The following is a 24912-nucleotide window of genomic DNA, read 5'->3' as shown; positions in this document are numbered from 1 at the left end:
TGGCTAATTTGTGCCATATGGTCACAAAAGATCACACACAGTATTTTATATTTCTGTTAGTTGCCATTGATAACCTCTGTAGGGCTGCAGTAGACTTTTCAGTGCTAAAGGTATTTCCAGGAGAGAGAGCCCTGCCTGACTAGCTGGTAAGAACCATTCCTTCTGCAAGGAACTAACAATCTCTTTGTAAGGAAATACTGGGACAGACAGCAGAAAGTCCTCTTTACATATTTTATATGAAAATAGTCATAAGAGGTTATATAACTTTCCTGACCTTTGAGTGAAATGAATGCTGAAATCTGGGGTTTTATTGTGGAATCTTAACACAAGGATGCATAAACACCCTCAGACTTGATAGCACCTTGATCCAGTCTAAATTGCAGGAAGTTATCTGGGCATGACATTCTGCTTGGTTTTCTTTAACCTAAGATCAAAAGTCTTCAAAACAAGTAACATCCCATGTTTTTGTAGAAAAAAATCTAGAAACTAGATTTCTAGATAAAAAATCTAGAAACTAGATTTCTTCATAATAAAAGCTTAGTATGAAGTAAGACAAAGTAGAAGGAAAATGGCTAGACACAGCCCTCACCCACCCACCATGATCTTCCAGGTGGGTTTTTAGTCTCTCACTGCAAATTTAGTGACTTTGCATCTTTTTTGATCCTATTTTCTTCTTCATTATCTCTGAAACCAGGTTCTGTTCTCTTTTCTCCCAAGAGCAGTTTCAGTTTCTCTGCTTAAGCTTCAGTCCACTGGTTTCCTGTGATGGCTATTGTCTTCCATCTCGTTTGTGACCTAGAAAATTTTTATTTTCTTAAATCAGAGCCCACTCTTTGGCTCATTATGGAAAACAATCATATTTTATCTTTCTAGCAGTGTAAATTTTATGCTTAAGGGACCATAATGCTAATTTTAAATAGCAGCAAATGAAATATGCAACCTATTACAAAATCATACTGATACACAGCTGCATAGGAAAACCCTGACCCTAGAAGTTTAGCACTGTTTTTCCAGTGTTAAAAGACAAAGGGTTTTGGTGATAGCTGCAGTATTTGTAACTTAATCCTATTTCTCATTTGTAGTCTGTCACTCTTCTTTCATCCATGTATTTTAAACTTGTGTAAAGTCCAGCTCAGTGAGTTTTTGAAAAGTTTAATTTAATTCTAACATATATTGTACTCTTTGCTGTTACCTTATGTGTGGCTTTCTGTGCATTCATTATTCCCACTACCCTCTTCCAGCAAGTGATTGCCAGCCATTCAAGCAATTTTAATTAAGGAAATTTCACACCTTACATCTTTGATGTTTTCAGTTCTTTATCTGATCTCTTTAATTTTGTGTTTTTTCCTTCAATAAAAGAGAACTATCATTGAAGATGTAGTTTTGTTTGTCTAGACTTTGTTTAGATTATGGTGATTCCTATTTGCACTTTCAGAGGTAATCTGGGTGATTAGTGTTTCTGTAGTGTCCTTGGCATTTAACAATCTACAGTGATGTAAGGTTTGTGATTTGTTTTCTTTTTAGGCTGAGTGTGTATTTGATTAATAAAAAGACATCAATTTGTTTTTCAGGAATAGAAAATACTAAATTCTAAAGTATTTGGTTTCCTGTTATGCATGCTAAGTTAGTCTCACAGTTATGTGATTTTGCCTAGAATCTACTTCTCTAATAATATCAGCAATCTCTCTCTGAATTCATTCTCAGTACAGGATCTCCCATTCTCATTGATCTTTTACATGGAAGTTTCCATTATTTCAGTAACAATAAATTGACTTTATGTTTCTTGACAGCTTTGACATTTTGTTGTGTTGTTTCATTCCTTTTCCCAGTAGCAAACAATGTAGCAGAGGCAGATTTTATAGAAAACTGTAGTAAATGGAGGCCATTCCTGATCCCTGGCAAATAAGCCCTTCAGTGCTGTTTGCTTAATGGCTTCACTCTGAACTAAGTATCTGAATGTACCTATTGGGCATGCAGGGAACATCTGAGCTTGAAAAGTGGTCAAACAACACATTTGCCAAGCCAGCAGGAAATGCACTCTGCTCTGAAGGTAGAGGCTGAAAAAGCTGCTGTAATTTAAAGAGTCACTATTAAGAGAGGAACATGATGATCACATTGTAAATTTGTGATTTTTGGTGTGCAACCTGAAAAAAAGAAGAGAGGAACAAAGGAACTGGCAGCTGTTCTACATTGGAAATGCAACTATTATTTTGTGCTCTTTCATCTAAATGAAATGAGATTTGGAAGTGAAAGAATAGACTAAGTGGAATCATTTATTGAAATGGAACTTTGGGAAACATTAGCACAAAATCTTTAATTTCCAATTTTATTAGTATTAATGGTATTTTTTAAAAAAGTGAAAAGGAGTAAGGATAAGTTGCTCTATTGATGCCTGTCCCTCTATTCTGTAGTTTAAAACTCTCTGTTTACCTAGATTTTACTTACTTTGCTGTGTTTGTGATTACAAATTTCTGAGAGCCATATATAGAAATACAGCAAGCTGTTTTCTTGTGTATAACAGCAGAAAAAAGCAATGTATGATTGTGTCACGTCTCATTATACAGATTCTTATACCAGGTTACAGAATGCTGCTTTACAGACAATTGTTTACAGCATGGGCTGAATAGTATGAGTAGAAAATAAGAGAGGAAAAAATTAAAACCAAGTACATTTATAGAATGTCTTTAAAAAGCAACACAAGTTATTTATAAGATTAAATACCAATGTAAACCTGAAAAAATAGGAATATCCTGACTATTCACTAAACCAATATTGTTTGGTATTTGTGAGCTCATAGGTAAGCAAGATCTGAAAAATAACCCTGCTTATTTTGTCTTGCAATCAGTTTGTGACAATGAAAATTGTTTGTCCATTCTACAATCCTACTGTCCTTTAATGGGGTCGGAGGAGAGGGATTTGGTTTAGCCAGATGTTTAGTTAAAAGAGATTCCTGATTTACAGCATAAATGAGTGGATGAATGCAATTCTCTGTGCCACTGTGTGTGTGCACATGTGCATGTGTATGTGTATTTGTATTTGTATATGAAAGATTACTCATTATGGCTGAAATTCTAATAGCCAAACCATCATGTGGAAAGTCTTCTACTAACATGAATGAAGAAATGCCCAAGATCATCAGGCATCCTGTGATTTGTATAGTTTTGCAGGAAAGAGTTTGTAGATTTCTTACAGTAAAGAACAAGGAGGTCCTGGTTGGCAGCAAAGTGGACAGGAGGCAGCAATGTGCCCTTGCAGCAAAGAGGCTGATGGTGTCCTGAGCTGCACTGAAGCACTGCTGGCATGCTGAGGGAGGGGATCTCTGTCCTGTGCTCAGCCCTGGTGAGGCACATCTGGAGTGCTGTGTCCAGTTCTGGGCTCCTCAATGCAAGAGAGACCTGAAGCTGCTAGAGAGAGACCAGCACATGGCCACAAAGTTGGTTAGGGATCTGGAACATCTCTCCTGTTAGGAAAGGCTGAGAAAGCCAGGATGGTTCAGCCTGGAGAAAGTTCTGGAGGAAAACTCACCAACATCCTGCAAATATCTGAAGAAAGGCTGCCAAAAGGGCAGAGCCAGGTTCTTTTTGGAAGTGGCATGTGGCAGAACCACAGGCAATGGGCACAAGACGAAACAGGAGGTGCCATCTGAATACCAGAACTTTTCCACTATGAGGGTGTCTGAGCACTGGCACAAGTTGCTCTGATTGGTATGGGGGTTTCCAATCATGGAGATATTCAAAACTGGTCTGGATTTGATCCTGAGCAATTGGTTCTAGGTGACCCTACTTCAGCAGTGGTTGGATAAGCTGCCCTCCAGAGGTCCCTTCAAACCTCAGCCATGCTGTGATCTTGTCTGTTCTTTTTCCTGTATTGGTTGCTACTGTGGAGATGAAGTATACAGGTTCAGGGTCTGCTGAAGATGGTTCTTTGCTCTCATATAATATTTCTGTTCCTAAGAGAAGGGTAGGAAAAGAAAAATTAATTATTTCACATGGTCAGACACACTTTGATGTGGCAGTAGAACCCTCAATGGCTGCAGAATGGTGGAAAAGAGGGTTCAGACTCCTCTGAGTCTGAACCAGATCTTCATATTGTTATTAATAACTCTTGTAATCTCTCTGAAGACTGAATAAAAATTAAATTATTTTGTCTTAGTAGGATGTATATTGCATGAACATAATTTTTTTAATGTCATTCAAAGGGCTTTTAATAACATTGGCTTTTTTTTGACTTTTGGAATTTTTTTTTAACAAGAAAGAATATGTGGGGGTTTTTCCTTCCCAACAAGAATATGCTTGAAAAGGAATGCTAATAGACTAAATCTCTGGAAAGGGAAAGTGGCTGACCTTGTGGTGTTTGTCCTACATAGCAGCCTGAGGTGTTTCAATAGTAAAAATGAAAGAGGTAAGATTTCATCTTGAGAAGTATAGAACAGGTGAGCATTAAGGCTTAGAGCAATGTTAGGGAGGGAGAGGAGGGAAGTCACTTCCAGAATCTGAATGATGGAAGAAAGTAAAGGAGCAGTTTAGAATCTGCCATGTCTTCTTTTTTATAAGTGAAGAACGTACTTTAAACTTCCAGGTTTTAGGATATGGTTTGATTTCTCCTCTAGATCATATAGTGTGTAATGTAGTTTTTATGTGGATCTGATATTTTTGTTTACTATGGTTTTCCTGGGGACTATAAATTTAAAAAAAAAAAAAAAAAAATTAAGTGCTTTAGGCAAGAAGATTAAGAGCATGAAACTCAGGGCAATTATGAGAATTTTAGGATTAGGTGTGTCTTTTGACAAGTATATGAATAGTATACAAGTCAAGGTAGGGAAAAATAAAATTTAGAGCTAGAGTAAAAGGAAATGCTCCACAAAAATCAACATCAGTCTTTGGCAGTGAGTAGGTAGCACAGTTCTAAGCTCCAGGTAGGCACATATTGTCATAAGTCTCTCTGGAAATTCAAGCTAAACCAAAGAATTAGATAACCAAATCCAGCTGCTTGCTAAAAGATTTTGTTTCCTCAGAGTATATAAAAAACAGATTATATATTTCTACTTTTCAGCTGTGCCAAGTTAAACTGCTATTAATCTAAATCTCTGTTAATATGATGAATTATAGATATACTTTCATGTTCTACTACATTTGTCACAAGGGCAGTAACACCTGTAAGACAGAGCAGACAAAAAAGTGCAGTAACCTGTCAGTTGTTTCATTAAAAATTAACAAAAAAATTAAATTTTTAGTTATTGGTAGAGTTTATTTAGTTTAGAACACAATAATTCATTTTGTTTTACTATACCAAGATAATTAAATGCATTTTGCAAATCTGTGGATTCATTGCCTTCTTGGAACATGATGGTTAAAGTTTTTATGTGATCTGTCCACTGTGGGCACACCTCCAATCACATAAATACGTGTGACTAACACCTTGGTAACTTTGGAATGCCCACATGCTCCTAAAAACTTTGTTATGTGCCAGGCAGTTCTCATTACCATGTTCCTAACACTGTAAGCCACTACTTCTCACCTGGTCCTGATATATGCCTTGTTGGAGTCTCTGGAGTATTTTGGGAGGGCTGAAAGGCATGGTGTGCCAGCTGATATATTCCTTACCTAGTGTGTGAGGAATACTGTGTTATCTTGCAACACCTCGTGTCTTAAGAAATTGTGCTAGGAAAAAAAAAGAAGTATTTAAGGTGTACAAAACCAGACAAAGCAGTTGCATATGTTTCTAGAAGGTGTAGTGGCATGATATAAAAAAAACACAGACCATGAAAATTTATGAAGAAATTTTCGTTCTTTCTCCCTTCTTCAATAGAGAATCTTCAGTTTTGTTAGGAGTCTGACAAAATTAGGCCCTTCTGATACCATATACTATACATATTAATTGAAAAAAAAGCTTATTTTATCAGAACATTTTCATTTTTATGGTCATTTTTTCATTCTGAAGACACCTTTTTGTATGCTGAGGTCTTTGTTTTAGATAAGATGTTATCTCTTGTAGTCAGACAGATGTACAACTTGTTGTTAGAACACTTTTTTGTAACCCAGCATCTATTATTCACTAAGAGTTTCACACTGAATTTTACTTAGAAATAGAATATAGAAACAGAAAATAGAAATTTGCTTAGTAATTTTAATTAGAAACTGTTCCTGACTTGAAAATGACCCATGAGAATAATCAAATCCATCAGCATATAAACACATATGCTTGATGCAAGCTTCTCTTGGGTTAAATGTTTGTAGATTTGAGTGATTGGTTATTGATTGGACAAGAACCAGAACTAGAGAAGCTGGCTGACTTGGACTGAGAGCAGTTCATGGTGATGGACTCAGAGCACGTTTCCCTAAGTGCTGTAATGCTGTAATGTGTTATCATGGTGTTCAATATGTGTGACTTCAGTGTCACTCTGCAAAGGTGAAGTGCCAGGTGCAGGAACTGATTTCCACAGTAGATAGAGTCTGCCCAGTTCAAGAAACATAAGTCCATTTTTCAAATTTCACTCTACATTTTCTAGTCCTCTTTCTCAGGGACAAGGTATGTTACCTCATTAAACAGAGAGAATTGAAAAAAAGATAAATTGCAGTAGTTAAACTTATTAAGAATTGCAATAACAGATGCAATAAGTGAATCATTCATTATGGTTATAAGCATAAACACTGAAATTACTTACAAAGGGGCAGACATTGCTATCCATAAAGCTTGGGAAGATCCTCACATCACAGTTTTCATATCCCTTCTGAAATGCAAAATTGCACTTGTTACTGTGCAAGCCAAGAGCAAATTTAAAAGATAAGGATCCTGGCCAAGAATGAACTTTCATAAAAAATGTTAAGGGAATTTCTCAGCACTCTTGAATCTTTCAGACTTACTGATTTTAATTAATCCTTTGTGGTTTAATGAAACATTCTGAGCTAGAACTGTCAGGCTCATGGAAGACTGACAGTGAAGCACTTATGCTCAAAATTTAGACTGCCAGTCAAGTTAGATGAAGAAATGATGCAGGAGGAATGTGAATGTCAGTTCTGTGGTGAGCTGGCTCCCCCCCAGTCTGGGACCAGGCAGGTGACCAGCCTGGTTTCCACTGGGAAGCACAGCAGTGCAGGAGATGGTTTGCCAGTTCAGATCCAGTGAGAGGAGAGTCCCAGTTACCTGCTCTGCAGCACAGGAGACTGGAAGAACTCACTGGACAGCAGAACTGCCAGGGCTGCTTTTGTAACCCCTGATTTGAGTGGCTAGAGCAAATGAGACATAAAGAGCAGAAATATAAACCTCTAGCACCTCAGCAGTTTGGAGATTTATTTTCTCCCCCTCTTCTGCCTATATTACTATGCTTTGCCATTCTTGTTTCATGAAATTCTAGAGATAGGATTCAATATCCATGGCAGGTACAACAAAAGCAGATTCAGGCTAATAACAGTAAATTCTCTAAAAAATTCAGTAGAGGTAGTTAGATGAAAATAAATCTGGATTTCACTTACCTCTTGAGCTGATTTTCAGTTGGGTTAGTATAACTTAATTAAAATTATTTTGGGATGGTTGCCTCAGAATCACAATATCAGTGTAAAATCTATTATATTAAAATATGAATTGAACGAAACTTTGGTGTTATGTATTGGCTTACATGGGTTTTTAAAGAACAAATTTCAAATGTTTCTTTGGGGAAAAGAATCACCACTACAACCCAAGGACTTAGATATGGGATTTTTGGGGTTTTTAAATATTAGTTTTGATTTTCATATTTTTCTTTAGTGGGCTTGATATTGAAGTTCAGTTACAGTAGGCTCCAAGCAGGTAACAACTGAGATAGCTAGCCAAATTTTTAGAGAATACAGAGGTGAGATTATGGCTTGCTTAATTTCAGAGTTCATGGTGACTGTTTCATATGATTCTAATCACTAGCAGGAAATAAAAGTGGAGTAAAGAAGCTGTTATCTAAGTTGAGGGTTTTTTGAGTTATTAATTTCCAAATGGTTCACCATAGTTTTAGTAAATACAAGTTAAAATTTTATTAGAGTATTCAAAGCTGTCAACCTGAGGTGGTTTTTTCTTTTTTTTTTTTGGTCTAAAATATTGCATTTTAAAAGTTTTGTAGTCTATTGAAGAGAGTTCTACTAATCAGGCTCCAAAATCAGACATATTTCTGGAATCACACAGATAGGAAAGACTAACAAATAGTGTATACTTGTACACTGTACTATCTATAGTGAGATTTTTAAAGATATATAAAATTTATCTTGAGTGGAGACAAACGAGGAAAGATTGTGCTATGCTTTCTTTTCTTTCCAGTTAATCATACTTTTCAAATAAATGCTCAGATCATAAACCAAAAACCTCATTATATTATTTATGAATCTGTAGTGAATTGACAGCAAGTAAGTTCATTTCATTAGGAGCTCATTTTAGGTTAATTCTATCTAGCAGCAGCTTAATTTGGGCTAGTCAGTAAGGGATGTTAATAAATGATTAGGCATAGATGTGTGAACTTTTCCTACAAGGTAAGTACCTGTACTCATTTTTGCCAAGTATAAAGGGCATTTAAAGAGCATGGTTACTATATGTCAAACATATCTGAATAGATTGTGAATAGTGAATTGTATTAAACTAAATTTCTGGTGTTGCTCTGGCCCTGACATTTTCGGCAATTTAAATGTTACAGTTTGTCAGCATAATAATGTATTTTTGTAAATGGAAGGGAACTCAACTACATGTAAAATCTACATTTTCATATTCTGCTAAACACAAAAGGTATCTGTTCTTGAAAACAGAAGAATAAAAGCCAGCTTGTTTTGATTACATTTATCAATAGCTCTTATTCCTATATATCTTTAAGATATTGGTGTTTTGTATAGGTTTTATAGCAGAACAAATGCAAGTAGTTGACCAAAATGTTTATAATGTAATTATAGTTAAAAAACAAAGAAATTAAATTTTTAAGATTGTTTTAGAGGAATACATTATCTTCAGATTATGCACACATCAGTATAAGAGAAATTATTAGGAGGCCAGCCTGTAGTGAGGAGAAGGAAACAATGCTATTAAAATATTCACCATTATAGGGTTTGGGGAAATATGCAGCTAAATGTTGGTTTCCAAACCAAATGACTAATTTGCTCTCCAGAGTGCAAAATGGACCATAGGTCGACATAGTGAATTTTCCCTATACCAGAGTCTTGGATGAACTTGGCACAGTAGCATTTATAAAATATTGTATCTGCCCTTTGCATTTATTGATTTATTTGTTTCCTTTTTTGGTTGTCCATTTTTGCAACACACAGAAGGAGTGCTTTTGTTGAAACACATGCATGGTGTGACTGAAACAATCATATGAGGCTCAGGGAGAAAAAAAAGGAGCACAGCTTTAACAAGTTGATTTATGCAGCCAGTATTAAAACACTGCCCAATTGTTCATTTTTGGGGGAGCAATGTTACAGTCCCATGTAGTTTCCAGCTCAGAATCCTGTAGCCATTTCTGCCAGTGTTCATAATAAATTTATAACAGATCCTGCATTGTGTTAATTCAAAAATTATTTTATTTACTATTTATAAAGGCAGGGGGGGAAAATGACAAGAATCTCTTATAAAAATTAAAATGTGAAGCTTAGTAGGGCAAGACATCTTCAAAGATTACCTGGGGTATGTTATTATGATGATGGCAGCAAAAGCAGACTGCTGAGTGTATGTCCATCTTTGTAGTCCATCATATTTATTTGCCAAGCCAGAGAGGCTTGCAAAGGAGGAAGAGAAAGAATATTCTATTTTCTGTAATCCATATGAATATCCTCTACCAGCCCCTGTGGTATATCAAATAGCATTTGTTTTTTTAATGTATAAAGTTAACTTGAAGGAGGGGGTTCACTCCAGTTCTTGAATGAGATTTTGGGTTTTTTAAAGTTCCAGGAAGCTTCATTGTAATCCTCTGTGTTTGTTCTGCAGAGAAACCATCCTCCCTTTGCCACACCTGAACTTTGTTGACTTTAAACACCACCTTATAGATGATTACACAACTTTCCACATTGTTGCAGTTCAATAATGTGCCTCTTTTAAAGTCTTAACTTCCTGTAAGCCTTTGCTGCTAAGGAAATAAACAATAAACAGTTAGTGAACTCTTTGAGCCCTCCCATGGGTTGGAAGGCCAGTTCATTCTGTTTATAGTGTATGGCATGGCATGCTGTGTTATGTTCCAGAGTGCTTCAGCAGTGCATAGAAAAGCAACTTTCCTTGCTTCAACCTTGTTGTACTTGTGCAGCCTATCTGTCTGCTGGGAGGGAGACAGCTCTTCTTCCCCTTTAATGTGATTGATTTTTAACCCTCATCTACACTTGTACCATCCACAACACACTATGGCAAAGTTCCACACTTTTTTTGTGTTGTATGAAAAGCAAACCTCTTACCTTGCTTTCATCTTCACATAGATTTATGCCATTTCATGTCCTTTTGGTTCTGTATTTTGAGAAACTGAAAATTGTTTATTCATCTGCACACTATTCTGTTTTGTCCTTTACTGACACTGAGATTTCCTGACTGAAGATTCCTGGTCTGTACAGTTACTCTGCTCAGAAACTCTCATATATATAATGGTCCTTGCATATCTTATCATTTTGAATACTGTGACAATTTTGCACCTTGTGGAATCCTGCTTTGAATACTTTTTGCTATCCTGAGCAGTGCAGAAAACAGTGAGTCACTTAAATACATTGAAGACCACAGACCCTAATACAGACTTGCAGAGAGAATTTCTAGGGACTCTCCATATTGAGGAACCTCACCATTTAGTCACAATTTTTCTGCTTCTGTTCTAACCACTCTTCTAATTTATTGAAGGCTTTCCTTGTTGTCCCAGGGGGACTGAGTTGCTTTAGAATATTTTAACACAGAAACTTGTTAAAATGCTTTGGAAATCAAAGACTATGTGCCAAGGCATCCTTTCTCACGTAGTCAGTGTTCCTCCTGTGAGTTACAATTTCCCTTTCCACAAACCCTCTCAACTATTCCCCCATACATTACATTCATTTACATATATGTTAATTTTGTTCTTTAGTGTAATTCATAATTGCTGTCTTGAATTTGGTCTTACTGATTTGTAGATTGAGGTGTGTCCTTGCATGGCCTAGTCTTGTCCCCATTTTCAAAATCATACAAAGTGAAAACCCAAGGCCCCTGTCCCTCTCCCAAAAAATCCGTGTCTACCATTCCCATGGTGTGGATGCCATTTTAAGTGACAGCCACAGTAATTTCCCATAAGAATCCCAAGCAAACACTGCTTGATCTTTCTCCTTTTTCTGTCACTGTTCACTTTTTGATTTTTTTAAAAAACATTTTCTAGTAGTAATTTAATTTGAGACAGATCTCTGATGTACCCCAACTAAAAGGGGTTCTGTCATGGGAACCTCCCAGAACTGCTCTTCATTAAATTTTGATTTGTTGAGTCATTTACATTTCCTGCTAGAGCCTTGTCTCTTTGATCATTCCCTTTATAGTTGGCTGGTCTATTAGCCCTAAGGCCTTTCTGGCAGGCTTAATGCTCCTGTTGGGCTTTAAAAAGCATTTAATTCTTTCCATTATGCTTTCAGCAAATTGTTCCTCAAGATATTTTTATTTTTCTTTCTGCAACTGTCTAAACCTGATTTCATTTTAAAAATGGGTCGTTGGTAGTGCATACCAACTTACTGTTCTCTGTGTTTTCAGTGCCCCTGCAGTGATTCCCATTTTTAGTAGGTCCTTAGGCATCTTTGAAACATGATTAATGGTACTAGAAATCTTTTGAACAGGGAAGTAATAAACTTAGAAATTTCAAATCTTCGCTATTTACCATTCACTGTGACCTGTATTCCTCCACAGAAAAATAAATACCTTGATCACAATGACAAGAGGCTAAAGAATTGTGTGTATTTTTTCCTTTGTAGATTTCTGGACCTGTCTACAATTTTACTGGCTGCATAAAAGTAGTAGAAATCAATAACATCGGACCTTTCAACTTCTCTAATGCTGTAGGAAGAAGTAATGTTGACAGTTGCAGGTAAACTGCTCTCTATGCCTTTGCAAATTATAAGAAATTGTTTGTGCTGATTTTGCTTTCTTCCTTACACAGGGTGACCATTTTAAATAATTTCAACAATGGTTACAGAAAAAAAAAATCACCTTTAGAGAAAAAAAAACCCAATCTTTCTTTCTTTTGTGCTTTTAAAGCATTTTCTTTATGGAAGATTTTATTCTTTGCAGAGTTCTTCAATTAAGCTTGACAGCTTATTTAGAGTGAGTTGTCACGCCCTGAATGCTGAAACAGTGTACTAGGAAAGATGATCTGCAGGAAAGTACAAGGATTGGGAAGTGGGGAGATGTGCTGGTTGGGTTTTACTCATGACTTTGTGACTACCATTAATCTTGTTACAAATATGGATGATTTGGTGCCACATTTACTCTACAAGAGATTGTGAAAAATGATGGAAAGCATTGTTTCTGAATTCATTTAAAAACCACAATTGATTTCAGTTTTGCATGTTCACATTGCTATTGGTCATGCATTGATTGAAATAAAAGACCATACAGGGACAGTGGTGTACATTAGGATTCTATTCTGGAATATGATAAGTTTGAACAGGGAAAAGTGGAAAGTAAAGGAAAACAGAGGTGAATTGCATTTGTAGATAATGAAGTCATTTGGAAGAGAATATAATTTCAGTCACAGGATGTACATGTCCTAGATTCCCAGAGGACATTATATATGGCTTTTTACATTTTCCCCCTAGAATTTACAGAATAGGTCAATTAATGTTCACATGATTGCTTAAACACTATCCACCAAAGCTGGTGGTAACCCTCTAGATCATTAACTGGAGATCCATGAGACCTGAACTCTGCACTCAGCTCCACCACTAATCCCTTAATGAGCACACATCTCACTCAGAGTCACAAAAAGAGTGTAAACCCACTGTCTAATGAACTTCCCACCCCAAGTCCCAAGTATCTAAGCTTTTTCCAGTAAAACTTACTCTGAACACAAAATTCAGTTTGTTATCCCTGCAGAGACCTGCCAAATTTTTATTTAGAACAGCAGCTCAGCATCATCTCCATGTCCAAACTTGAAGAAATAAACCTTTGCACCTTTCAAGTACCCCAAAGCATTTTGTTTGCAATATGTTCTCTAAGCATTTAACAAATGGCTGTGGTTCTAAATCCTGCACAAAAAAAGAAAACTCTGGCCTCTCTTGTGATAAACCCCAAATAAGAAAGAAGCAATGTCTCCTCTCTTGTCTTTCTGCATAGTTTCAGCAAAAAATTTCCTAGTCAGATCTATGGTGTCCTTCAAAATGAGGGCATGTACTCTTGTCTGAAATTATGCCTCTGCAAAACAGAAATTCATAAGGGTGAAAGCAAATGAGGAAGCTACTTCATGTCCTTCATTCAGGTATTAACTTTTAGCAATCATGGTGGAAAAAAGTCATAAACCATCTCTTCTGTCTCCTCTGGTTACTAGGTTAGGAAATTTTTCTCCATTTTGCATATGCATTAGAGCTTTGATGTCCTAAATCATAGGCAAGAGGTAGGTCTGTTTTTTTAAACTACTAAGTAAAAACGGGATAATTTAAAAATCAGTACTATTACCATATTTTCTACTTTCTTTCATTCTCCTTAATAATACTTTCTTTGATACAAGTGCTTACATCCTTGAGCTTTTTGACACAATTCTTTTTTACAGTTTTTCCTATTGAACACTTTATATAACCATTCCATTAAGTATCAACAGCCTTCAACAAGCAAAAAAAAGGAGAACAGCTTTGTCCAATCTGTGTATATAACATGGAGAGGGATATAGACCTGAAAGCATTGGCTTGTAAAAAAACAAAAAAAAGCTTTTTTCCTTTAAAAATTTTATTAGTATAGAAAACTGTGCTGTTATATTTTAATCTATAGAACTATCTCCCAAGATTCATTGAATCTTGTATTGATTCTGATACTTCCCTTCATAGTTAATTAGCACACAAACATGGCATAATACAGACATTAGTGGCTGGTTAATTTGAATCAGAACTCAGGTACTAAAGTCTAGGACTGTTTCTTGCAAATATTTATTGTGAATATATTACTGATTAAGTGAGAAAAATGACGACTCTGTATAGATAAACTGTGGATATAATCTTGTACATAAAAGGATGTTGAGACTGCTGGGCCTTCTCAGTCCTCTGTGCTAAGCAACATGTTCCTTTTACCTCCCTGCTTCTTCAGAATGCTGCAGATAAGCCTAACAATGGGCAGCCCCATGCAGTCCACACAGACCTGGCACCATCCTGGTTCAAATAACTGTTATTCCTGTCTAGGAAAAGCTGAATTTCACCAATGGAAATGGTTGTACTTAGTCAGTTGAAATTCAGAGTAATTTCAACAGATAATTGAAATTATTCTGAATTTCTTTTGGTGGGAAGTCAGTAAAAATGGACTGCTTGGGAGCCTGTCAGAAATTCTTATTCATTCCTGCCCTGTGACACACGAATTTCATTGCTGCTCATACCTGGCAGCTAACATCATTGTTTGCTTTTCACTTTAGGTAAAACTCACATTCATTTCGACACCATCAGTCCTTAAATATAGTCTGCTTCCCTAAAAGCAGCTATGAAGTTCAGCTGTCATTCCCCTTTTGCCAGACAGGCTTCTGGGGAAGATAGATTGCTTTTGATAAGGAAGAAGAAAGTGACTGAAGAAAGTTGTTAAAATAGGACAATAAGGGATTATACTTTGCAAAAACGAGTAGCAAGGGACTGCTAGATTGTGTCATTTATATTTTATTTTCAGAATTTTTATGGTTCTATAGATGCAGTATTGCTACAGTTGGAGCTGCCTAATAGTAGCAGAGAACTCTACAGTGTGGCAGACAGTGCAATCCAATTTCTTCTTCAAGAATATCCCTGTATTTGTCACTCAGGGGCACTGCTTCTGTTCCTACTGTGGTAGTTTGACTTTAATTGACCTTCTACATATCATCACCTATTTGTAAACTTGTAATCCTTTTGAATACCCTACTTTTACATATTTAGCATGCTCTAGTGGCATTCCATTGTCATGCTGGGTTTTGTCCTTCTTGGTGACCCAGCTGCATGGATTACTTCATTATTGTGGACACGCTGACACTTCTTAAAATGTTTGGGTTTGTGAGTAAATTTTAAGCTTATGTTTTTTTTATAGGATTGAAATTTACTCAAATGTGTTCTGCCATCTTTCTAACTAGATCTATTTCTATTTTAAAATACCAAAAGGATGATCTAATATGTGCAAGGGATATAGAGAGCTTTCAAAAACATATTTTAGAGATAGTTCATTAACCTTTTCAAAACTATTGAAATCACTATGTCAGGACAAGACAGTACCTTTTGTAGGATATTATATACTGCCTGTTCCTTATCACAGAGATTTACATTACTGTTTAAAAATATTCAGAATTAAGAAATGTAAAAAATTGGACCATAGTATTAGTTTTCTTGGCATATATATCTGACTATCTACTGTCTAAAATGCTAAATATATTATGGCAAGAATGCTATCTGTTCCTTTAATATTCATATATTTTAATGCAAATATCATACACCACAAGGGAGAGGGAAATTTTTTAGCTTGGTAGAACTGAGTTGGAGATGGGGGCAACATGGAAATTGCCTTTCAAGTCATTTTAGAAGCAGGTGTTAAATTCTGCTTAAATTCAGGAAGATGAATGATACAGGCAGCACCATGCAATTGGATATGATCAATGACCAAAAACTTACAATAATGCTTATCATTCTGAAAAATGCAAGATTTCTATGCATGCTCAGAAACACTGAGGTTTCAGATATGAGGTTTTAAATCAGTTACTCTGGCCCAGATCCTTCTGCTATTCACATGCATCTGTGAATGTAACCAAGGTGAAACAGGAAAGGGCAGAATAATGGTATGGGCAGGAGGAGCCTGACCCTCTGAGAGCAGACTGGCATAAAGTACTCTGAGCTATGCATCTTTGTCTTCCAAGAGAGGTTATAATGGAATTGTATCAATTATAAAGGTAATCCTCCAATAGTCAGTTTTCTAGAATTATGCTAGACTATGTAGTTATCTAAATCTTGTCAAACTTTATTTTATTATTCTTTTTAAATTATACCTGTCTCAGAGTTATGAATATATAGGCAATTTTGAAAGAGATTGTATAACAACCAATAGTAGTAGTAGAAGGGCAATTGAAAATAATGGATCTCTGATAACATTTTTTAAGAAATGAAAACTCTTTTATATTTTTTACTTCTTCTGAAGGAAGATACTTGTGATGTGTTAATGCAATATACAGCTTCTTCAAGTGTTTCAGAAAATGTTACTGGAATAGATTTGCAGGATAAATGACTATCACTTCCAGATAGAGCTCAGATGACAGATATAAATGAAACTTTGAGTCCCAGTATTAAAAGCTGGTGTTTACTGCAGTTTGTTTCTGTTTTAGTGTCTGGGAGCTATGACTGCTGTATATTGCTGTAAGAGTTTACTGCAAGAGTTTACTGCACGTACTAAATTCAAAGGTTCCAAACACACACACAGAGGAAATATACATATACATATACACATACACATATACACCTGTACTATCCAAGCCCTGTTTTTTAATTAAAAAAATCCTATCTATGAAACAGAAAAATACTGTTTTCCTAAGAGATGTCTTACTGATGAGTGCAAATGTACAACAGTGAGTTGGACTCTCAGAGATGAGCTAATAAGCTAAGTTCTTCATTATTGCCCTTTGGACAGAATTGTGGTAGAAATTTTAAAATATTTTGCTTTCTTATTAATTTATCTTCATATGTGTTTCCAGGCTGAAGCTGAGCTTTATTTCAGCAAAAACTCTGATTTCTATTTGCGTTTTGGAAAGAGGCTCTTGGAAGTGCATCACCCAGGTTCCATTCCATCAAGAGGACTGATGGGCTTCCTAATATATGGCAATTTTCTCAGGAGCTTTTAATAGACTTTGGAGAGCTCTACATGTTTTCAGTAAGCCCTCAGTTCCACGTTCCCCTCACTCATGCACTCATGCACTTTCCAACAAGCTCCAAATCCCCTTCCTTATGTGTGAATATTCCCTTCTCCATTCTGTAGTTTTCTGTGATATTTTTTAAAAAATCTCCAGAGACCACAACACCTTTGTGAAGTCAGTCTCCTGTGCAATTTCTCAGCATTTTTTCCACTGTGGAACTTCCTGTTTTTCAATATATTGTAAAACATCACAACATCTGACACCAGGCATCTGAAGGTGTTTGACTTCTGTCATTGGAATGAACTACATGCTTTAAAAAGGGGAAAGTTCATCTGCTGGAAGTTATTTTTCAGTCAGTTGTGAAAGTCCTACTGTTATTTTTCCACTTTCCAAGGAAGGTGTTTATACTGGTGCATGCTGTATATTGGCATCCTAAGAGTCCATAGAAAACTCAGGTTGGCTTGAAGAGTTTCTTCATATGAATCCACCTGAACCAAAAAATTTAAAGTCAATCAAACATATAAGCTGGGTCAAAATTGAAGGAAAGAGTTTCAACCATCAGCTCTTCTTTCCACTTACATCTTAGTTTATTAATAAATGCAAGATCTTATAAAAACCATTGGGCTTCTGTTATATGTGAGAGGCTACCTACATTCCAACATCTCAATTCTTACCTGCATTTGTATTTTCTCCTTAACAGTTTAAAGTTGTGTGCTTAATTCTGAAATACACCAAAAAAAAAAAAAAAAAAAAAAAAAAGACAAGAAAGAATATGCAGTGCCCATCAACATTACAGAAGAAAATTATTAAATGAAGAATACTGACACTACTTAGTTTTATTTATTGAACTTGTATGAGTTTTCTCTGGTTAATATGGAGATAGGCCTGAATGTTTCTGAAATACAGACTGAAGATAAAGCTCCAGAAATAGAATTCATTTGTATTCACCACATACACGATGCTTGATGTTATGTTAATACCATTTCTTACAATTCTAACATAGCGAGTGGTAACAGGAATTTGATCTTCTTTATGCATTTATTTTGTTACTTTTCCCCTCTCTCATATATTGCTTTTGCTGGCTGACAACTTTTCTGTGTGTTTGCCTCTTACACCTTTCCCAGAGCCTGGGTTGCTTTCATATGCTTTCATTCCTTTACTTGATCTGCCCATCTTGATTTCCCTCATCTTTTGCATTTGTTTGTAACATTTTCTTTTCCTTTGTGAGTTTTGCCATCCTGTACAATTTCCTTTCTGCTGTCTGTGCATACGTGAATTCTCCTCTTCTGTTACCTTTTCTTCCTCTTCTGGCATTCCTGTTCAGAGAATGAATTTTCACTGAGAGATTTCAGTCTAAAAAAAAAAAAAAAAAAAAAAAAAAAAAAAAAAAAGTGACAGATATAATTTTCCCTACTGTTATAAATCCACAAAATCACTGTAAAATATTATACAAGCCCGTTATCTCAATCTTTTGAAGTATTCTGTGAAAATTGTTTCTGATGGATATTAGATAAATCCATTTGTCAAATATATGCAGGTGAGATAATGTGTGTTTGTAAACATTACATTTCTATGCTGGTTTCTGCAAAAGATTGTCTCTCATCAGCATACCACAAAACTAGTATTAATCTTCTTTAGGAAAACTCTCAATTTCTAGATTAATAATAGTACTTGGTGATGTTTATCTTGACCTTAATTATCCTTCTGAAATTTTAGGCACATGCATTATACCATGAGAAAATTGTTTCTTAATTCTGCCAGCAGAATTCAGTGGCAGTTACTGTCCATTAGTGTGTGTCTGTAATGAACAATTATAATGAGATTGTGATTTCTGCTGAAATTGCCAGGTACTTGCATGGAAACTAAGACAAGTATTAAAGGATACCATGCATTTTTTTCCTTTCATTTTTATCAAGGAGGCATTTGCAAGTATATATGTCAATGTATGCATACAGTGCTTGAGACAGTGTGTTACTCAAGATAAATAACATCTGTTAAATATTTTGGAAAACACTGACACAGCTGTGAAAAAAGGAAATATTTTTGTGAATAGGACTCACAGGTGTTTTCTTTTTAATGAAATTAGAAGACAATTTAAAAATCGTCTTTGTACTACTACTCATGTGTACTTCATTATTTTATAAGTTATTGATTTAATTTATTTTTAAAAATGCTCCACTGATGAAGTGCTTTTGCACTCCAGTCACACCTATTTTTGCTCATTTATATAATATTTAATGACTCCAGTAACTGGTGATTCTTACTCTAGACTACTAAATTTACTAATGGAATTTTTAAAGCTTCTTTCACCTCAAATGCTAAACTGTTGCATTTAAACTGGTGCCTTCATGTGTCACAGAATTGCAAATTTACAGAAACACAGGATGGGTGAGTCTGGAGGGACCACAGTGGGTCACTTGCAGCAGAAGACTTATACTATAGAACCAAATTTGTTCACAGTACTGCTTCCAGCTCTGGGGTGCCCAACACAAGAACTACTGGACCCATTAGAACAAATCCAAGGGAGGCCACTAAGTCGATCACAGGAGCACCTCTCCTAGGAAGACAGCTGGAGAGCTGGGGCTGTTCAGCCTGGAGAAGGGAGGGCTCTGGGAAAACCTTGTTGGACCCTTCAGTATCTGAAGACTGTTTCCAAGTGGGCAGGGGAGGGACTTTTTATTAGGGCATGTAGTGATAAGAAGGATTGGCTTTACATTGAAGATTTAGATTCAATGTTAAGAAAAAATTATTTTTCTGTGAGGGTGGTGAGGCATTATAACAGGTTGCCCAGAGAAGTTGTGGATGCCCCATCTCTGGAATTTTCAAAGCCAGGTTTAACCAGGCTTTGTGCTGCCTGGTCTAGCAGGAGGGCCTGGCCAATGACAGTGGAGAGTTGGAACTAATTGATCTCTTCCAACCCAAATCCTTCTATGACTCAGATTCGAACTACTTTCGGAAAGAAAAATATGTTAAAGACTTCTGCTACAGCAAGAGTCTCTGTCTGCTATGGCCTCTTTACACTGAGTGGTAGATTCAAAACCCCACAGACTGTGCTTGGTGCTGTATCCATCTAAAACCCATTCTCAAATCCTGGAAGTGAGAGATTGCCTGTCAGTGTCTGCTCACCAGGTCATCACAAGCTCTTACGTGGGAGGTGGGAGAGTCAAGGATGTGACAGAGCTCTGTGGACCAGCATGGGGAAATCCTGGGAGGCATTACAGTCCAAGGGACAGCTCAGTGAACCCTCCACACGTGGAGCTTCCCCACTGTCAGGACTGATCAGAATTAGGAGGCTGCTGAGATAGTTTAGAAGCCTTATGGCACTTTCAGCCCTCCTTACCTGTGGATTATATGGTTATTTCATGGCTGGAGAGGTGTAGGATTTCAGCTGTACATTTTCAGCTGCAGTAAAGGAGAATATTTTACATCAAGGATCATAGTTCCAGAAACACTACAAGTTGCCACAACATTTGGGTTTTTCTAGGTTATCAACAGTGTTCATTTCCTTTTGCCAAATTGCTTTGAATATCCATACTTTCCTGGAAATTCTGTCATCCAGAAAAGCACTGTGGTTGAACATTATTAGCTTTTGAAATATAAAAGCATAGAAAAGCACAAGAAAATATATTTTAAAAATTTATGATCTTTAAACATATTTTTTATCTATTTTTCATTAATTAATGTACCTTTTTCATTTTTGATTTCAGCACAACTTCCTCCAAAAACAAAATAATATTATTCATGTGAAAATAGAAGGTATTTCCAAGAAATAAAACAAAAAGGTTGAGAACATACCAGATTTCCTGCAAAACTTGCACAGATTCACAGAACAGAAGCTAAATTTAAAGCCATTTTCCAAAGTTCTTAAAATGCTACTATACATGTTTTTCAGAGTATTAATAATGTCATGCATCACAGCCTTGAAATAATCTTTGAAAACTTTAGCTTAATTCTTAAGAAAAGTTATCTTAGTGACACAAGACATCAAGTGGTGGGGTTCAATAGCTTTATAAAATAATTACTTGGGCTTCTAGCCAGACAGATATGTGAATAATAAAATAATTTTCTTCCACTACTTAAAATAGCAAAAATAATCCCAGTTTTGTTCTGCCCACCTAAAACTTGGTTTTAAAGATGGGTGTGTGCAAGGTTTGACAAAATTTTGCTTTTAGAATATTTCCCTATATATCTAGTCTTACATCTATTAGGAGCAGTGGTTAAGAAAAGCTGAGTATATAAGATGATGAATTGTCTAAAAGTAATCAAATGGAAAAGAAATTATCTTGCATGCTTTCTCTATTGAACTACAGCCACACTTAACTTTAGTGCTAGAATTTGCTGTCATTCCAATTACAGAAACGTGGAAATGGAGAGGTGTTTTTGTAATATACTCAGAAATAATTAAACTTTGGAGCAGGTTTCCATGACTTCTGAGTAATGTGCAGAAAGTGCCTCATAAAGGAGCTGTGGTTGCTCCTGGTATTATACCAGACTGCATTGTGAAAGAGGCATATTAGACAGAATCAGAGAGAATGAAAGTCACACTGAAAGAAATAATTTGCCTACTGCAAACTCGAATTGGTATAATACCTTCTCTTTGACTTTGAAATTTTATACAGAAGTAATAAGAAATCTTCAGAGTTTCCTTCAACTACTCGCAGCTGAAATGACAAGAGAAAAGTTTGGAAGTTCAGTTTTATTCTTTCTGGCAGGATTCTGCTGGTATCCATTCTATGTCCTTCACTGTATTGGTGAATAGACCATGGACTTTGTGACTCATAAAGTGTTTGTGGGTTTGTAAAAATCTCATTTAACAAAAACAAAACCTTGTGTGATTTTATAGAAAATAAAATCCATCACAAATAATCCAATCCACTATTTTGTATATTTTCCATAATTAAAAAGACTGCTTGAACTTCTCTTTGGCAGAACACTTCTTATAGCAATGGTTTATTTCAAATCTAAAAATTATCAGGAATAAAGATTTTAAAAACAGGGGTCTCTTTTAAGATGTCCCTTATATTCTTGAAATAAAAAATATATTCTTTACAATATTATGTATTGTGAACGTAGAAACCAAAATTTGATATATTAATATGAAATTAACTTAATAAAAGGCATTTAAATTAAAATAAGGCTCATCTAAAATTGTGAAAACATTGCAGATTTAGTTGAAAAGCCTGAAAAAATGCAATATTAGTAACTTATTTAAAATTAATTTTGTGCAAGTCTTCATATCTGAAATACGTTAAACAGGACAAACCAGAAAGGGAGAGTGATGTCTTGAAGAGTTACTTTTAGTTAATTAGACAAGCAACTCAATGTAAGCTTCTGGAGAAAAATAATAAATGTTATTTCTCTGTGTGTGAGCAAGAAAGGAGGAAGACAATTTCCTTTCTGTGTATACTATTGATTGTGATATTGGTTGTACTGTGTTTCATTGTGTCCTGATGTGCAATGTAGCAGAACCTAGAAACCATAAAAGATGAAAGATATAATTCAATAACCCTCAAAGAAATTGGTGATATTTTTTATAAAAAGGGATGCAGAAAGATACTTTAGTAATTCAGAGTCTCAGGTTTTTTGCTGAAGTATGGCTGTGGGGTTTGATTATAGTGTATACAAGGTAATACACTTGTTTAATGAAGAGAAGCACAGGATGCAGAGTAGGTTTCCTTAGCTCAGCAGAGACCAGCATGTTAGAAGCAATGGCTGAAAGCTGTGACTAAAGGTCTGGATTGGTAATAACCCCCCAAAATAGCTGTAGTATAAATGATGATAATCAGTACAAACTACCAATTTGAAATGGTGGCTTCTTCCTGTGTTGTTTTGTTGAGGTTACACTTCATGTCTTTCTAGAAATGGTTCTCCAGGCAGCCATAACTTAGAGCTGTAAATGCAGGAAGGGCTGAGACCTGAGATGAACAGAAGAGATTGAACTAATGTAACCTGCATTTAAAAAAAAAGTGTTTATGTTAAGAAAGGAATTAAAGAATAAATAAGCAGTAAAGAATAAATGCAAAAAAAGTGGTGATACATGGCTGCATATCTGATGTGTGTTGCTGAGTCATAAATTGTGTTGCATTCTAATTATCAAGAAATCTCTGCATCTTAGATGTCCTCACTCCTAGGTCCTATAATATAAAATATTAAATAAGCTGAAGTAATATGTCATTCTTTCTTTTAAAATATAATTAGCTCTTATTCTAATAAATTCTTACTTAGATAACTTGGTGAATCAGATAGTAGATATATTGGCTGATTAATATATGAGGAAGTGATTATCTTCAGTGAATAAAGGGGCTTCTCTGGAGAGCTGCTAAGCAAAATTTTATTTTCTGTGCAGGATAAGAATTGTTTGTTTAAGGTTGTAATATTAAGTAATGCAAGACTAGAGAGATATATCATCCTTCAAAGGACCTTGGTTGTAAAGTTAAGAAAACAATCTTATCTCCACAACCACTGGATTGCAGCAGAAAAACAAATATATTAGCCAGTAAAAGAAACATGAATTTCCCTCCAAAATTCATATAAATAGTTTGTAATCACCTAATTTCTAAAGACCTAAATTGATTTTAAATAGTTTATATGTTATTTTCTGAATCTGTAACCTGCAAGACTGTTTAATCATATTCTGTCTGACTCTTGCTCTGCAGTACTGTAGATAAACAGTGCATCAGTGCCCCCTGCAGCCTTAAAACACTAGTATAACAGTTAAAAAACTCCCAACACTATTGATCTTCGTTGAAATAACTATTCAGAAAAAGAACAGCTTTAAATCCTGTTGTATCCTTTTCTTTTTTCTCCATCCTTCTTTAAAAGTAAAATCACAGCTCTGAGGTAAAGAGAAAATTCTTCAGAAATGTAGCCTAAAATCCAGGACAGACCTTGATATATTTGTGAGAATAAAGAGTCCCCTTTTTAACATTCAAATACACTGGCATATGAAAAGCAGAAACCAGAAGCATAAGAAATTCAGAATATATGTGTACATTTTAAAATGAATAATTAATTTAAAAAAGAAATTCTGACTCTCAGGAGACCAACTCATGTAACATGTGGAATGTTCAGAGAATAGAGAAATGCTGCTTCATCTGTGCTAAACTGCAGGAATTTGTGCATTTGGATGCATATTTTGTGAAAATTTGTTCAAAATTGAATATATAATACAAAGATAAGTTTCAGATTTGTTTCTTCTCATTCAGCTCTTACACACATACTTCCAAAGTCATTGGCAAATTTCTAGACACAGTATTTGTTATAGGTATAGAGATTTCTCTTGAAACTCTGAAGTTTCAATGAAGCAATGGTTGGCAATAGCAGAAGCCTGATTTCTCCATTTTTCCCTCTCTAAACCCATGCTAAAATTAAGAGGTAGACAGGAGATGATGCTGCACTGCTAGAACCCATACACAGTCCTGCTTGACAGTAAAAAAGTGACTTGGCATCCCTCAACTACCAAAAAAATCCATATTTAAATAGCAAGATATAATGTGAAATTTTTACATCTGTAAGGATGAAAGCTGGAGGCCAAATTACATTAGTCAATTGAAAATGCATTAATTTCTCAGAACTAACTGTCTAACATAGTTCACTGATGTTATAAAACTGAGTAAGTATTGTATGGAAATGATAGGAAATTATTAAATCTCTTCTGGGCACTATAAACACAAGTGTGACATCAGTAGCTGGCTTCCAGCATTTATCAATTATAAAATTCATTTCATAAACCAGAAGATATAAAGTATTCTTGACTGAATTAAAGGATATGAAGGAAATCTGGCAGCATTCAGGACTCTTAAGTGGGGAGAGAGTTCTGGTGGGAAGCGAGATTAGTTTTACTTACAATAAATACCTTTTCCCCTCAGAATAACTTTATAACGTAAACAGAGTAAGGTAAATTCTCTATTTGTGGAGTATGGCCCTGCAACCTTTGA

At 35.5% G+C, this 24912-nt stretch overlaps 1 protein-coding gene across 1 annotated transcript in view; it reads left to right on the top strand.

Moving 5' to 3' along the window:
* Positions 1–24912, top strand: part of EYS (eyes shut homolog) — a 674079-nt gene that overhangs the window by 454388 nt on the left and 194779 nt on the right. The window contains exon 35 of the mRNA XM_056488606.1: positions 11898–12010. Within this exon, the coding sequence (XP_056344581.1) occupies positions 11898–12010 (113 nt within the window). The remainder of the gene's footprint in view (positions 1–11897; positions 12011–24912) is intronic.

Source organism: Oenanthe melanoleuca, chromosome 3 (genome assembly GCF_029582105.1).
Source record: "Oenanthe melanoleuca isolate GR-GAL-2019-014 chromosome 3, OMel1.0, whole genome shotgun sequence".
NCBI classification, from domain to species: Eukaryota; Metazoa; Chordata; class Aves; order Passeriformes; family Muscicapidae; genus Oenanthe; species Oenanthe melanoleuca.
The sequence above is the reverse complement of the archived record's forward strand: the minus strand, read 5'-3'. Positions and strand labels throughout refer to the sequence as shown.